This window comes from Aythya fuligula, chromosome 1, assembly GCF_009819795.1.
Source record: "Aythya fuligula isolate bAytFul2 chromosome 1, bAytFul2.pri, whole genome shotgun sequence".
NCBI classification, from domain to species: Eukaryota; Metazoa; Chordata; class Aves; order Anseriformes; family Anatidae; genus Aythya; species Aythya fuligula.
Genome location: NC_045559.1, coordinates 44,377,579 through 44,394,194, shown reverse-complemented (window position 1 = coordinate 44,394,194; position 16,616 = coordinate 44,377,579). Strand labels below are relative to the sequence as shown.

General features: G+C 44.8%; 3 protein-coding genes across 3 annotated transcripts; 2 read left to right on the top strand and 1 right to left on the bottom strand.

The window, feature by feature from the left end:
• Window positions 1–3,128: 3,128 nt before the first annotated feature.
• On the bottom strand, window positions 3,129–3,821 carry LOC116502371 (histone H2A-IV). The gene has a single exon (XM_032208258.1). The coding sequence runs from the start codon at window positions 3,810–3,812 to the stop codon at window positions 3,423–3,425; it is 390 nt and encodes a 129-aa protein (XP_032064149.1). The 5' UTR covers window positions 3,813–3,821; the 3' UTR covers window positions 3,129–3,422.
• A 294-nt stretch (window positions 3,822–4,115) lies between these two features.
• LOC116502364 (histone H2B 5) lies at window positions 4,116–4,533 on the top strand. Its single transcript, XM_032208251.1, has one exon. The coding sequence runs from the start codon at window positions 4,153–4,155 to the stop codon at window positions 4,531–4,533; it is 381 nt and encodes a 126-aa protein (XP_032064142.1). The 5' UTR covers window positions 4,116–4,152.
• An 11,204-nt stretch (window positions 4,534–15,737) lies between these two features.
• LOC116502347 (histone H1.11L) lies at window positions 15,738–16,511 on the top strand. Its single transcript, XM_032208233.1, has one exon. The coding sequence runs from the start codon at window positions 15,738–15,740 to the stop codon at window positions 16,413–16,415; it is 678 nt and encodes a 225-aa protein (XP_032064124.1). The 3' UTR covers window positions 16,416–16,511.
• The last annotated feature ends 105 nt before the right edge of the window (window positions 16,512–16,616 follow it).

Here is a 16,616-nt window from a genome sequence, read left to right as displayed (position 1 = left end):
ATCAGAACAATTAACCCTTCTGACAACACCATGAAGGCAGAAGAGTCTTCAACAGCTCTTTAATTTCGCATTATTTTCCACTTGGGAACATTTGCATGACAGAACGGATGTCTCAGGAGGAAATGGTTCAGGGCTTAAGGAACAGTGGACATCAGGAAGCTTCAGAACAACAGGGGGTTATTTACACTTTTTCTTTGCCTTTAGCTGAACTCCCCGACCCTTTTCTTATCCTTCCCAGGCGTCTCTTGCAACCCTGGGCTTTTCGGAGGCTTGGGCCCCGAGTCCCTCCCCGCTTGTCCTCCCCGTGCCTTGCTGGCTCCTCAGGCTCGTCCCTGGCGGCCGCCAGCCCCCTCCGCTCCGGGGCCGGATTGGTCCTCACGGCCCCGGAGCGGGGCCAGGCCGCCCGCAGTCCCGGCTCACCCGGGGTGCTGAGTCCTCCGTGACTCCTGGTGGCAGGCATTCGATCCTCCTCGATCTTTCCTCCTCCTTTTTGCCTTTTCAATAACCAAAGTGACGGTAAGGAAGCGATCGATAATTTCTCCGGGCCCTTTAGGCGAGGCGCTGAGTGTTCATGATCACCTTCGTGAGAAACACTCCGTAGCCAATAACAGGCTCAGGCGAGGATCTCAGTGAAGTAGTAATTTATTCGCGATTGCAATGGCGGGCCCCCACAAGCAGGAGCGCACCTACTAGTTCCAAAACAAAGTTTATATACTTTTTGATGACAGGACCCTCCCCTGTTTCCCCACTGCGTGGGTAATCCAGGTTCACAATCTATCTGATGCTTCAGAGACAATGCATGACCTTCAGTTGCCAGCCTGTTAAATTTCAAATTTCTTTTGACATTTTTACTGTTTAAAGTAATGTTTTTTCACTTATCTGACTTGACTTGACACCGTGATTTTCACCTATTTGCTCTGAGTCTGGTTGTCTGCATTTTACAAGGTCGCCTGCTAAGCTTTCTTATCACTGTAAGCATATCTCAATATCACATTCCTTTCCTCTAAACAATGTAACTCTGCAAAAACAACATTTCTATTCTCACACCTTATAAGAAACGTTTTCAAAAAAAAAATAATAAAATAAATCCATCCACTTACCCAGTTCTGGAAGCTCACTTTTATGAAGCATCTCCACGGAAGTGTCTGGCTGTACAAAATGCATTTGAGGCCTGCCACCCTTCACAGTTCAGACCTCACACAGCCCTACAGGCTTATTTACTATTTTTTAGGCTTTGTTTTCCGAACATATGATTGGAAACTACAGGTATATAATGCAAAAAATAATTATGCAACAGGGAACTACGAGGGACATTTACAAGAATAATATAGTATCTTCCATACCTTTGCATTTGAACTTTTGATCCCAGAGTACTCATTTATAAGGTAAAAAAAATCCCAAAGGTTGTTATTCTGAGTCTCTATGGTCTAGGAGCTAGAATTAAGATTCTCTCACACAACATCGGGATGATCCACGTGTACCCTGGGGGGTTCAAAGGGCCCCTCCTGCATTTCTGCTGCAATCCTCAGTGGCTGATACAAAGACAGTTTCACAGCGTGGAACAAACGGGTGGGTAGTGAAGACTTTCCTCCCCCGGACTGGGAAAATTTATTCCCGAGTCGATTTAAGGAAAACTAAACTCAATAAACACCAGATGTATAGATACATTAGTCCACATCTATCTTGGGAAGTACCGGGGGCAGAGGAAGGGAAATCCGAGGAGCCTCGCTGAAGCCAGGAGAGAGAAGCCGGAGCCAAACAGAGCAACACAACAGAAAACACTGAAGCGGCCGTAAAAGCGCATCACATCCCGCTGGAAACTCGACAGCCTTTCTTCGAGCCGCTTGTACTGGGTCTGGCTAGGATATTAAGTTTTCCTGTAGCAGCCCATACAGTGCTGTGTTCTGCACTTGTAGCTAGAACAGCAGTGTTATCACACCAGTGTTGTGTCTGCTGCTGAGCAGTGCTGGCACAGCATCAGGACTCTCTAACCCTCCTAGGGGGTGGGCAAAAAAGTGAGAAAAGAAACATCACCAGGGCAGATGACCTAAACCAACCAAATGGATATTCCATACCATATGATGTCACACTCAGCAATAAAATGTGGAAACAGGAGGAAGAAGGGAGGGGTGGGCTCTCATTGTGAAAACATCAGTCCTCTTCCTGAACACCAGCTACGTGCGTTGAGGCCCCTGCTTCAAGGACGTGGTCAAGCACTGCTCATTTGTGGAAAGTAGAGACTAATTTCTTTCCTCTGCACTTCCACATAGCCTTTATTTATTTATTTATTTATTTATTTATTTATTTCTTCCTTTTTTCCCTTTCCCCCTCCCTATTCCCCTTTACCTTTTTTCCTCTTTAGTTAAATCGTTTAGTTAATAATCTTTCCTTAATAATAATAGTTATTATTTTTCCCTTTAATTAAATTATCCTTATCTCAACCCCTGAGTTCTTTACTTTATTTCTTCCCCTCCTCATCTAAGGAGGAGGAGTGAGAGAGCGGTTGTGGTGTTTAGCTGCCTAGCACGGTAAAACCACCACACCGCTCCCGAAGCCGGCCGGGAGCTTGGAGCTCCCCGCGCGTTCTGGGCAAGAAGCAGCGCATCGGGCCGGGAGCAGTGGAAAACCGAAACCGAAAGTGGCGGGGACAGCGGAGCGGCCGCAGCCTTCACCGCCCCGACCAGCTCCGTCAAGCTACGGGCACTCGCCCACGTAACAGCGTTAATGAGCCGATAAAAGGGAAAGCACCAAGGGGCCCGAGGCAGGGAATTATAACCCTTCCCCCTGGGAAAAAGCTAGTTCAGTGGAGACACCAGGACTGCATGCTATTGTTTGATATGTTTTTATTTTGTTATTATTTTGTTTTCCTTTCCTCCTCCGCTTGAAAACGCGTTGCCCATGAGGCTCCCTACCCCTGGCACACGCAGCCATCCAAGGCTGTGGGACCCTGGTGCCAGATGGGTGGAAATACCACAGCCGTAGTAGAGCTCATGCAGCACCCAGGCTGAACGACTCAGCCCTCCCTTTGACAGGTAAATCAGAGGAAAAACAATACAGAATAATGCATCGATTTTATGTATTACCCTGTAGCTGCAGCTCTAATGAGACTTTACAGCAACACCGAGTACATTTGGTGAGACATACATCAAAAACAACAAAAAAAAAACAAAAAACAAAACACCATGAAAGATCTGTTCTCCCACCCCACCCAACATAAAAAAAAAAAGTCACAAAAGTAACTATTACCACCCAGACAGACAGGTAGAGGAAGGAGAAACACTAACAAGAAGCAATTTACACATTTGCATCAGCATTCATTAGAAAACTCAGAACTACAAAGCATGACTCAACTCTTTGTGAATTTTGTGGGTGGCTCTGAAAAGAGCCTTTTGTGGATGTTTCCAAATGTATCATAAATATGTTCACTTGGCCTTAGCCTTGTGGCTGTCGGTCTTCTTGGGCAGCAGCACAGCCTGGATGTTGGGCAGCACCCCGCCCTGCGCGATGGTGACCTTGCCCAGCAGCTTGTTGAGCTCCTCGTCGTTGCGGATAGCCAGCTGCAGGTGGCGGGGGATGATGCGCGTCTTCTTGTTGTCGCGGGCCGCGTTGCCCGCCAGCTCCAGGATCTCGGCCGTCAGGTACTCCAGCACGGCCGCCAGGTACACCGGGGCGCCGGCGCCCACCCGCTCCGCGTAGTTGCCCTTGCGCAGCAGCCGGTGCACGCGGCCCACGGGGAACTGCAGCCCGGCCCGCGACGAGCGCGACTTGGCCTTGGCCCGCGCCTTCCCGCCCTGCTTCCCGCGCCCAGACATCGCAGCGACTGCAGCAAACACCGCACGCAGCGACCTGCCCGGGGCCGCCCCCGCCGCCTTATATTCGGCTCGGGCGGACCGCGGGCGGCAGCGCTGATTGGCTGCGAGGGCGGCAGAACGCCGGCAGCCAATGGCAGTGAGGATCCAAAGGCGTCCAATGCCGAAGTCTGGCGTTCGGTGACGACACAAAGCCAAACTTCCAGCCAATGGCGGCGCGGAGCGGTGGAGCCGCTGCTCTGCATCGCGCCCCTATAAGAGCGGCTGCGGCGAGCGGGTGCGGCACTGCGCTGCTGCGAGGAGAAGCGGAAGCGGTGCTGTTTGCTGTGAGACGGTGATCGCCATGCCCGAGCCGGCCAAGTCTGCGCCCGCCCCCAAGAAGGGCTCCAAGAAAGCCGTCACCAAGACGCAGAAGAAGGGCGACAAGAAAAGGCGCAAGAGCCGCAAGGAGAGCTACTCGATCTACGTGTACAAGGTGCTGAAGCAGGTGCACCCCGACACGGGCATCTCGTCCAAGGCCATGGGCATCATGAACTCCTTCGTCAACGACATCTTCGAGCGCATCGCCGGCGAGGCATCACGCCTGGCGCACTACAACAAGCGCTCGACCATCACGTCGCGGGAGATCCAGACGGCCGTGCGGCTGCTGCTGCCCGGCGAGCTGGCCAAGCACGCCGTGTCTGAGGGCACCAAGGCGGTCACCAAGTACACCAGCTCCAAGTAGAGCGCCGCAGATCCTGTTTTTAACCCAAAGGCTCTTTTAAGAGCCACCCACCTTTTCACTGAAAGGGCTTTAATTACCATTAAATATTACTAAGGGTACATTCTCCGATCTTAAATACGTCTTCAGCGTGGATGAATTAATAGTCCTTGTGTTATACCTGTGTTTTATCTCCTGGTCCTGACACTGTGTTTAATGCACACAAACTTAGTGCTTTCTATGCTATAATCATAACTTGATTTCAGTAGCTTCTTTACCACCACCCTTTACTGCACTCTTCTGGGCTACACTGTTAGTTACTTGTGGCAATTCTTACACATGTGTGGCACTGCTCAATGAGCATCCCTGCTGTGTGCAAGGGCAGAAAGGGAAAGTCATGTCGATGCTCAGTCCTTTGTTCTTGCTCCTGTATCATCGGCTTTACTTTTGCAGTAGTGTACATAATCAAATATACTTATATCCTTTCGTATATTTAACAAATCCACAAAGAGAACATTTATCTTATACTTAAAACATACGTTAGAGGTTATTATTAGGTATTTCATAATATTTCTTTATTCTAAGGTTTCTAATGCAAGACCATGAATTATTTTAGCGTGGAATATTCAGATGGGTGAGATCTGTGTTACTTTTTGTGTTGTCCTAGTCTCTACTGCCCCCTGACGGGCTTTCCCGGGTTTTCTAGGCACCGTATGTTTTATAAGGTCAAATAACACATCTCATCTTCAGTGGGAAATCTGCAACAGAATGAAAAAATACACTTAAGTTGGTCTCAAAATAAATAATGCAAGCTAGGTTTACAGGACAGAGAGTACTGACAAAGCCTTTCAAATGAAAAAGTGGGTGGCTCTGAAAAGAGCCACGGGAGTCACAAAGGATCAGTATGGAAGTGATGTACCTGAGCTGGTGTACTTGGTGGCCTTGGCGCCCTCGGACACAGTGTGCTCGGCCAGTTCGGCTGGCACAGGTGCCACTCGGGGAGAGTCCCCGGCCCACGATGCGTGGAGCCGGGAGGTTAAATCCAAACAGAAGTGGTTAATTGCCTAACGAGGCAATTTGAGCCCATGTGGTGTTGCTCCCCATTGGCCGGAATGGCGGTGGTTGCCACCACCGGGGGCTGCATCACTCTGATGAGAAAAAACAGGTGGGAGGGCCCTAGCCCGTGGCCAGAGATGTTAGGGTATTTGTTACCCGCGGATGTTACCGTTAAGGGGGTGTACAGTTGTTTTCCGGATGAAAATTGGGATGCAGCAGCCTCAAAGATCACTGTGATAAGACTTCCGTGCTGGGACCCTGGCACACTTGGGCAAGGACATCAGGTCTTCCTTCTGCTGCGTCAAGACACAGAGTGCTGTGGTGTCCACCTCACATACAGCATCATTCACCCCTTTCTTATTGGATTACTGAGCCCGTCCCTCACAGCAAATAGCCACAAATGAAGACTCGGAGAGGACAGCCTGCAGCAATCAGGCTCAGGACTGAGTCACAGCAGGGCACTGACCTGCTTGCACAACACTAGTCCCCACTGCTCCCTCTCCTCCCCATTTTCCCCAGCTGTTTCCTCCTCAGTTCCCTTGAGTTTTAGGCCTGCATACTCACTCTATTACTTCACATGGTAGCTACACCTGCAGCTCCAAGCTCCACACACGGACAGCCCAGCAGGAGGGATCTCCACATAGGAAGGGAGGCTCTAGCAGAGCTCCCAGCAAGGAGTGGCCCCTCACCCTGTGTGGAACAGGATAATATGCACAGGCAGCACTCAGGACAACCCAGCACCATGCCCTTCATCAGCCAAAATCCTTCACTTAACCCACACTAGGGGCAAGTATTTCAGGAGTCTTCCTACCTCCCATCCATCTGTAACACATTCTCATTTGCACAGATTATGCAGGAAACCCACCCTTTGCCTAATTAAGAGCTCCACATGAGAGTTATCATGCACTAATTTTCTGTGCTATCATTAGCCACACAAGAACAAATTAATATGGGCCCAGCACAGTCAAATAGTTAACAACTGTAGGAACATCCTGGCATGAGATGAAGTGTGAAAGTTCCTCCTTTCCTCAGAACTATGACTACCATCACTGATATTAGCAAGTACTTTACCAAATAGCTTAACACTTTGATTTGCATATGACCCGTACCCTTAGAAACTCTCATTTATTATTATTTATTAGATGAAGAGATTCCAAATTCAAACCCTGTTATTGGATTTTGCAGACAAACAATTATCATCTCTCTGCCATTTATTGCCTGCAAAATATTCTCCCTAATAGACACAGGTGCGTATTACATATTTTCTGGGAGAGAAAGTTAAATGTCATGGAAAGAGATGGAAAAAACAGCTGGAATCAGCACCAGAAGGTTCACTAAGTAAATCCCAGGCAGCATAAACCAGTTTTCTTCTGGGAGTTCACCAGGCAGTCACAAGCATAAGAAAACAAAAACATTAGTCACCAAGTTTTGTTAGATGCCTTACTAGACACATTGTTCTAAATTAGATGGAGAGCTGAGAAAGAGGAAGCTGAAATCATTCCTCAGGCATGGGTCTACCAACCTGATGTCAAAGGAAATGGGAATTTACTTAAGACAAAGAAGAAATCTGCACATTTTAAAGAAGCGGTTTTAGCACCCTTTTGTTCTCTTGAAACACTGTCTTTCCCACAGGAACAGCACGCAGAGACACACAACCAGCCTGTGCTTCCCCTGGCCTTTTGTGTGCTTTCCAGTTTTACCAAAGAGTGGATTCCCTGAGCACAGAATGACATTTGGAAGAATTTTGGGTTCTGGTTCCATGGGATGGAAAATCCGACCCTTATCCAGCAGTACAGAACAAAAAGGCTTTGTATATCATGTTAACTGCATAGAGGAAGATTTTACTCCAGTTCTGCTTATGCTTCTGCATTTGACAGGATTCTGTTCCCACAAGGAAACCATACTTCCTTTTTCTATGTCCTTTTTCCTCCTTTCCATTTGCCATACTTTAAGGCAATTTATGCCAGGATTTCTTGGATTCTCAAGATACCTGCTGCTGGATTAATGTCACGGTAGGCTCCCTTTGATTTGTGTAAAGATGACCAATTTCCTACTTGGAATGACCCAATTCAGGATTGCTGTTGTCCTGGTTTCAGTTATGACAGAGTTAATTTTCTTCCTAATAGCTGGTAGGGTGCTATGTTTTGGATTAGGATGAGAAGAGTGCTGATAACACACAGATGTTTTAGTTGTTGCAGAGCAGTGCTTACACCAAGACATTTCAGCTTCTCATTCTGTCCTGCCAGCAGGCAGGCTAGGGGTGCAGCAGGAACTGGGAGGGGACAGACCCAGGGCAGCTGACCCGAACTAGCCAAAGGGGTCTTCCATACCATAGGGTGTCATGCTGAACAATATATAGGGGTGGATAGCCGGGGTGGAAGGGTTAGGCTGGGCATTGGTCAGCGGGTGGTGAGCAATTGCATTGTGCATCACTTGTTTCATACACATTATTATTAATAGTACTATTATTATTATTATTATTATTATTGTTGTTGTTGTTAGTATTATTTTTCTGTCTTAATAAACTGTCTTTATCTCAACTCACAGGCTTCACTTTCCTGTTTCTCTCCTCCATCCCAGAGAGGGAGGGGGGAGGGTGAGCAAATGGCTGTGTGGTGTTCAGCTGCTGGCCGGGTTAAACCACAACAGCTGTTTGAGTGAATATTGACTGCAAAGTATCATAGGTGTCAACAGTGCTGCCCATCAGTCTGTTCTGTCTTTGCTTTCTCTTTCTTTCACCTCTTTTCCCTCTCATCCACTTCACCCATCTGAAGGTGCCTCCTGCTCTTTGTTTCTCTTGTCTCCAGCAATCTGTTACACACCAGCACTCCTCCTCCCAGAGAAGAACCATTTCTTCTCTACAGTATACAAGCAAAGCCTGACATTATTAAATATGTAACATCTATCTCCTCCCTACCTCACCAAATGTGCCTACTTTGTATCCCTGGATTGAGGTTTTGAACTATAGCAACTCAGCCAAGAAATGTGTTGAATGTCAGTGTGGTTGGCCTAGACAGGTGAAGCTTGTAGCAGATATTAAGCACCAGAGAAGATATTTTTATCATTCCTTTGTCCAACTGAACAAAGAATAGGTATCACCCTCCCCATCCTGCCTCAGTTGTCTGTGTGCAGTCAAGCACGCAGGGGTAGATCTACAGCAAGAAAAGAATGGACAAAGGAGATGGACAGTGGCAGAGGTGACACAGTGATGTAAGTGGTTGAATAGTTTAAGGAGAGACCAAAACCCCAGGGAACCTGTGAACCAAAGCTGAGCAGCACTGACCACCTGCCTCAGGTGCCCATATGCCCAGGAGATAGTTGGCAGCATCCTAGAGGGAAGTGCTTACTTCTGGTCACCCACACATTCCTATGCAGAGGTCCTACTGACAGGTGAAGCAGCCAGGGTAAGGGCCCATAAGCCATGTTAGGAAAGCATCACCAAAAATTGGAATATCCCAGTGATTTTGCTGGTACCAAGGCTCATCCTGTGAATACTGGGCTGCATGTAGAGAAATCTTGCCAGGGAAGTTTCTAGAATGCTCTGCAAGGCCCATAACACTTGTTTGTTTGTTTGTTTATTTATGAGGGGGAAGGAGGAAACAGCAGATAGGGGCTGGAGGAACCAAATGAAAAAGCTTATAGGAGGAATACAAACAACACCAAAAAAAACCTCACACCTCTATAATTCCCTGGGTATCACCAAGAAGGAAAAGACTACCAGCTCCTGAAATGCATAGTTTTCCCAACCTCAAAAAGTCTGGGAAGGAGCCACGAATACCAACTTTTCAGCATCTTATCTGTGTTCTCAGCGCAGTCCTCTGTGATCTTGCAGTCCTCTGCTGCTCATATACCACAGGCTACAAGGGGGAAGGGTGGCGCAGATGTCTTCCTCCTCCTGAAGTACTGCAGCTGGTGGCACTCTTCCCATCTGTGTAGTACTTCTTTCCAGAACTGATCAAAGATTTTCTCCTGAGCCATGTCACCAGGCAATTAGGAAGCAGCTCAACCACCCCACGTCTGTCCACACTGCTTACTGATGTAGGAAACCATACAGGACTTTAGAGTTCTACAACAAGGTGTACTGCTACACACCTGTCATTTCTTATTTCACCCTGACAAAACCTATACCCATACTGCTGCAGGTGCCGGTTAGAAGTCAAAACTAATATTTTGTTCTCAAAGCCTTGAAGTGCAAATAAAGACTTGGCTGGGTAAACCAGCATTTTAATGAGGCTGTTTGTGGAGTGGACAGCCTAGGAGAATGCCTCCTCCTTCTCCAGAATAAAGCTGAAGTGGAAAGGAGCTGCTGTTTCACCATGGACAGGACAGACAGCAGTGGTCCAAACATGCAGCACTGGGAGATGTTGGATGACACACGCAACATGTTCTGCAGCAAAGAAAGAAACAGTCAAGTTAATGTGCCATTGTGAAGTGATTTTTCACATGTTCACATTTGCCAAAAAGATCCTGAATGTTTGCTTGAATGACTACAAATATTCAATTTCAATATCAATGGTACACAGTTTCCATTCTACGCATCCTACAGGTTTCCAAACTCTTGAATACATTTTCCAAACATGTCATACGCTGTGTCTCCTGTGACACTCCCAGCTTGTTAAAGGAATAAGGTAAATGGAAAAGAAAAATGATGAATGGCTACTTTCTACTTGAATCTGCACTTCTTATCAGTAAAATTAAACTTTTTTAGAAATCATTGGTATACACATATAAAGTAATCCAAAACAGTAGTATTTTCATATTGTATTTTTTCATTTCATTTTCATATTTCATTTTGTATTTATATCACACTGAAATGAAACTTTATATTGACTGATTGAGCTGAACTGATTCTTGAAATTATGCCTTAATTTGGAGCTTGGAATCTAGCAAAAACTACACATTTATTCTATTTTTTCTTGGAAAATATACAATGCTTTCACTTCCTATTCTTGCAGATGTGAGATATGTTCATCTGATTCATGTCAGTATGGAACAATGCTAGGGCCGCATTTTATGATGAATGTGACCTTCTGTCTTACATACCCTTGTATAACCACAAGTCTAAAAAAACAGAGTGGTTAATGTATCTTGCATTATATATCTCAATTATATATCATAATATATCTTGCATGTTCTTGTATCTTGCAAAGGAATGTTTTAGCAATTCATGTCAATAGAGAGCTTGAAAGGAAATGTATTTGTAGGCTTTTTCTTCAAGTCTCTGATATCTGGGGGTTTCAGAATAACTGCTAACTATTATGACTATTGCATGGGACACTATGCAAGTCTCTGATATCTGGCCAGGAGATTAAGAAGACGGGGAGAGCTGAAGAACAACTAAAAGACAAAGCTTGCAGGGGATATTGCACAAGTCTCTGACGTACAGCCACATTGGACAAAGGAGAAGGACAAGAGGGAGGAAGACTATGAGCCTTCAGCACGAGAGACCCCTAGAGACCCCTAGAGGGACCACCGGAGACTGATACGCATGCTCCAGTAGGAGTGTTTAGATTCCGGAAACTAATTATAATAACCCTGTTTTTTTTTTAGAAGTAGTAATGAATATGTATTAGCCTAGGAGCATAAAAATCAGCTGCTTTATGTAACTGGTGTGTGTCTTGGTGGAGCGGAGACTCCCGGCGCACCCAGCGCTGTTTGCTTACCTCTATTCCTTTAATAAATTGTAAACTTTGATTATAGTCCTATTTTGAAGACTGAGCCATTTATTACACAGACATGCCTTGTTAGCCTATTCTCTACTTCTCTAGTCTCCACTGTTTCTTCCTATATTTCTAATTTTATTTTATTTTATTTATTTTCAAATGTTTAGCTTGTCAGTAGCTCAAGTTCCATGCTCTTTTGTTCCATGCTACTATTTTTTTTTTAACAGTCATCTTCCCCACATGCAACTTCTGTCAATTTCCACACTTGCTTTTAATCTTTCCTTAAAATGCAATTTTTTGGGGGGCAGGGAGAGTATAACGATGTTGATAGTGCAGAGCCAATTACCTGGAATGGAAGTTTATATGGAGGTAGCAATGAAGTCAAGAGGGATAACTTTAGGGTATAGAATAGAATTTATAAATAGAAAAAAAAAAAAAAAAAAAAAAGAAAAAAAAAAGAAAAAGTGTATATTACATAATAGTTCATAACAAGTTTTATAAAATTCAACTTTTATCTTAATTGTGAGAAAATAAGTTGTATGCCCATTTTGGAGAAAAAAAAAAAACACAAAAGTTAAATCAACAATTGCCACAAAATCTTCAGCTATTCCACCTTTTGTGTCTTGCTAGTGTATTCCTCAGGCTCTTTCCAAAGTAATTCATCAAATGATATGTAACTATAAGAAGCAATTGGCTGATGTTAGATAGCTATGCTGATACCTCTTTAATTTCAAAGGAAGCTGTGAGATAGAAATTGGCCAACAGCAACTGTATCTTTTGAGGGTTGACTGATAGCCTTGCTTGAAAACTTTTTTTTTTTTTTTTTTTTTAATTAGTTATCTTGTTTCTTGTTAGACAAAGTGGGCAAACCATCTTGTGGTTACATGGATATACTACCTGGACAAGACTGAGAGCATCTGGAGAGGTTCAGCCTGAAGAATAGAAGGCTCCAGGGTGACCACACTGCAGCCTTTCAGTACTTAAAGGAGGCTTATAAAAAAGATGGAGAGCGACCTTTTGCTCAGACAGATAATGACAGGACAAGGGGGAATTGTTTTGAACTAAAAGAGGGGAGATTTAGATTAGATGTTAGGAGGAAATACTTCTCTCAGAAGGTGGTAAGGCACTGGAACAGGTTGCCCAGAGAAAGTGTGGGTGCTGCATCCTTGGAAATGCTGAAGACCAGGCTGGATGAGGCCCTGGGCAATCTGATCTAGGGGGTGGCATCCCCGCCCATTGCAGAGGGGTTGGAACTAGATGATTTTTAAGGTCCCTTCCAACGCAAGCTGTTCAATGATTCAATAAATGGCCCGGAATGATCCAGGAGCTATTTCTCTTTTGCTTCGCATCAAACTAAAGCTGAATGTTGGAAATCTGAATAATTTCGCAGGGAGTTCATTTTAATGAAAAAGGTAAAGGCTGTATAGATCTCTTTAACTAGATAACGGCAAACTTTCTGCCTCTGCCTATCATTTTCTTATGTAAAGATAATACTGATCTATCTGGGAATTTTAAAAGTCTATGAATAATAAAATCCTTTTATTATGGGAAAGAATCAGTCCCAGACACTGAGCAGTATGCAATAGTAACTCTTTCCTATTGAGATACAAAAGTGTTTGTTTGTTTTTTAATGTAAAAATGTATTATGATTTAGAACAGCATGATAAACCAGTTTTTAAATAAAATCCTACATCCATAGCTGAAAAGTGAACCACAAATCATCCTAAGCCTGACAGATTTCCATTGTGATGAGTGACTTGTGACTTCATTTGTTTTCTGGGTATATCTGGACTACCCAAAAGTCAGAATTAATCTAAATAAATCACATATAACAAGCGTTAATGAAATTCAGCATCAGTGTAGATATTAGCTCCAAATTCACTTGATCTCCTTATATTGTTGCCATACTTTTGCAAGTAATGCCATTCTGTCTTTTGTAGACAAAAGCCACTCTCGAATGTTACCACATCTCTTGGCAGTTTCTCACACTGGCTACACCTGAGTCATGGTAAATCAGCACCACTAACAAGACCTTTAAACTGTCCCCTCTATTGCCCCAATCCACAAGAATGTCTGTGTGAAGTGAAGTGAAGCAAGTCAAATGACTGCATTTTCATAATATCAAGTGATTTACTAAGGTCTCCTATTCTTTCCCACATTGTACTGCATGTTTCTAAACAAGTAACTCCCCTATCCAGCCCATCCTAAAAAATTCATTTTATACATATTCAGTTTATCCCACATCACAGACTCCTGGCTTGGAAAAAGAAACCGCACCCCCTACCACCCCGCCCCCGCCACCCAGTTTTTTCTCATCTGCCAGTTCAAAACATGAGCTCCTTTTCATGTATGTGCATGTGCATGTTTTGCCACTCTCTGACCTTGTAACAAGGGAAGGGAAATTCGTGATAACAGGAATGAACAATGCTCTGCCTCAGCAACCTGAGCAAGTCAAGAGAAGAATTTTCCAAAAGCTGCTATGGCCTCATTTCTTTGTTTAAGCAGTTTCCTCAATGACCTACAAAAAAAAAAAAAAAAAAAAAAAAAAAAAAAAAAAGAGAGAGAGAGAGGAGAAAAAAAAAATGCCTGCTGGCAGTAGGATCAGTGCTGAGAGCAGGAAAATCTGTGTTGTGGTTGTAAGTTATTCCATCTTGTGTGAAGCCTCAGAGCAAGACAAAAGCCTGCTGCTGCATCCTGTCTTCTCACCTTAGTTGTGTTTATGATCTCTTCTGCAACAGCAGTTAATAACTGGAAGGCAAAGTCGGGGTTATTTTCTGTTTTCATGAGGGTTCATCCAGTAGCCTATGAACAGATTCTGTCTGGACGGGTCCTATTTGGATTCTGCTTCTACAAGTCTCATGAACTATGGCACTGGCCATCTTGATCCTTGTTTTAACGTTTATGTGCAGATAAAAAAAATATATGCTGTAAGATGGAAGATTTGTGGCTATGCTTTACATATTTGCTGTGTTTCATGTATTTCTGGACAAATGAAATACAGGATTATAATAATAACTTGTACATTAAAATGAGTATGACATAGAAGACATGCCAACAGAAACATATCTCTCATTATAACCTGGACATTATTAAGACTCATAATACTAATTATGACTTTAGAGTTCCGCACATGATCTTCTAGAGTAAAGAAGTGTGCTAAGGAGAGGAGACAGCAGGTACATGCATATGAATTGAGAAATCTATTGGTTGTATTTACAAAACTTAGCAAATAATGTACCATATTGAAATTCAATTTAGAAAGATGCACTTATATGCAAAATAAAGTTCTCACAGGTTATTTAACAGCATTCTTGACCTGAAATTTAAGGAAAAAAAAAAAAAAAAGGCAAAAAAAAAGACATTTTCATGAGAAATAGTGAACTATTGTTGTATTATAGAATTTCCTCCTAATGGTTTCCTTTAATCCTCTGCTCTAATTTACCGCAATAGTACTAAGGAGATAATTGATTAAGCCAGTGGATTTAAATCATAATATTAAAAAACTTCCTGCAGTCTAACCTGGTTATATTTTATTATTTGTTTTTCACAGGGAAAACATGCACATCACACTTTGATTATTTTTTGCTCAAGTGCTCTATTTGTCTGACAAAGTACCCTGCAGTACAGTACAAAGATAAACACAAAAATAGATAGTTGGTCTTAAAATCTGAAAATATGAACAAATGTGCCTATCTTGCTTAATGAAAAGAACTCTTTTGGAGAAAGAAACAGAAATATAATTAAGCAAAAGGTTAATACAAGAATGCAGAAAAATAAAGGAAACAGAGGAAAAACTTCTCTATCTTCTTATAAGATGTTGAACACACCAGCTAATTGAACAGACGTGGTTTTAATGTAAACATTTCTGGTGAAAGACATCTTTCTTTTACTTTTTATAAGTCCTGTGTAAAGCTATATAGGGCAGTATGCCCGAAGGTTTCATTATTTTTAAGAGATGAAGCCGTATTACGGGAAATAACTCATAACCCAGTTTCAGAGCTCAGAGGCTACTTTGTGTTACTTGCTTCTTTTCAAAGCTAATTTAAGCGACGAAAATGACTCGGGATTACCTCCATTTTAGACTACCCTGATGAAAAACCGTCTCAAGAACACGAATTCGCTGCCAGTATGGCAGTGCTGTCAGAAGCAGAGTTGTAATTCAAAAGTAAAAATAAAAATCTTACTGTCCGGCTCTGCGTGCAAACCCCAAACTCAAGGATTCCAGCCTCGCACGAAAACCATTTTAACCCTGAGGCGAAAGAAAAACCACAAGACCAAACTACATTCTGTCCCCAGCACCGCTGTGAAGAAACGGGGTGCCGCGGTGACGAATTTTTACGAAAAACACACTTTTTCGAGGAGGAAGAAACACAAGCGGAGAGGCAGCGCGCCGGGCGGCGGGGAGGGGCGGGCTCTGCAGCCGCACCAATCAGCGCCCGCTGCGCTCCCATAAATAAGGGCCCCGCCGGCCGCCGCCAGCCGCTGCGCCCAGCTCTGCGCCGCGCCGACATGTCCGAGACCGCGCCCGCTCCCGCTGCCGAGGCGGCGCCCGCCGCCGCCCCGGCCCCCGCCGCCAAGGCCGCCGGCAAGAAGCCGAAGAAGGCGGCGGGCGGCTCCAAGGCGCGCAAGCCCGCGGGCCCCAGCGTCACCGAGCTGATCACCAAGGCCGTGGCCGCCTCCAAGGAGCGCAAGGGGCTCTCCCTCGCCGCGCTCAAGAAGGCGCTGGCCGCCGGCGGCTACGACGTGGAGAAGAACAACAGCCGCATCAAGCTGGGGCTCAAGAGCCTCGTCGGCAAGGGCACCCTGGTGCAGACCAAGGGCACCGGCGCCTCCGGCTCCTTCCGCCTCAGCAAGAAGCCCGGCGAGGTGAAGGAGAAGGCGCCCAAGAAGCGGGCGGCCGCGGCCAAGCCCAAGAAGCCGGCGGCCAAGAAGCCTGCCAGTGCCGCCAAGAAGCCCAAGAAGGCAGCGGTGAAGAAGAGCCCCAAGAAAGCCAAGAAGCCTGCAGCCACCGCCACCAAGAAAGCAGCCAAGAGCCCCAAGAAGGCGACCAAGGCTGCCAAGCCCAAAAAGGCAGTGGCAGCAAAGAGCCCAGCTAAGGCAAAGGCAGTGAAGCCCAAAGCTGCCAAGCCCAAGGCTGCCAAACCCAAAACAGCCAAGGCAAAGAAGGCGGCACCCAAGAAGAAGTAAGCCCCCATGGAAGAAAACTCTTCATCCGCACTTAAACCCAACGGCTCTTTTAAGAGCCACCCACATATTCTCTAAAGGAGCTGAAATACTCTGTTCAACGTTAACATAATAAAATATGGTAAAATCTGGTGAATAACTTACATTAAGACAACTCACACTATCGTGTATGGTTTTTCCATTGAGATATAAATACAAGCATTT

Bases quoted from the DNA above. Each gene is read 5' to 3' on its own strand.
- LOC116502371 (XM_032208258.1), bottom strand. From the start codon at position 3,812: ATGTCTGGGCGCGGGAAGCAGGGCGGGAAGGCGCGGGCCAAGGCCAAG.
- LOC116502364 (XM_032208251.1), top strand. From the start codon at position 4,153: ATGCCCGAGCCGGCCAAGTCTGCGCCCGCCCCCAAGAAGGGCTCCAAG.
- LOC116502347 (XM_032208233.1), top strand. From the start codon at position 15,738: ATGTCCGAGACCGCGCCCGCTCCCGCTGCCGAGGCGGCGCCCGCCGCC.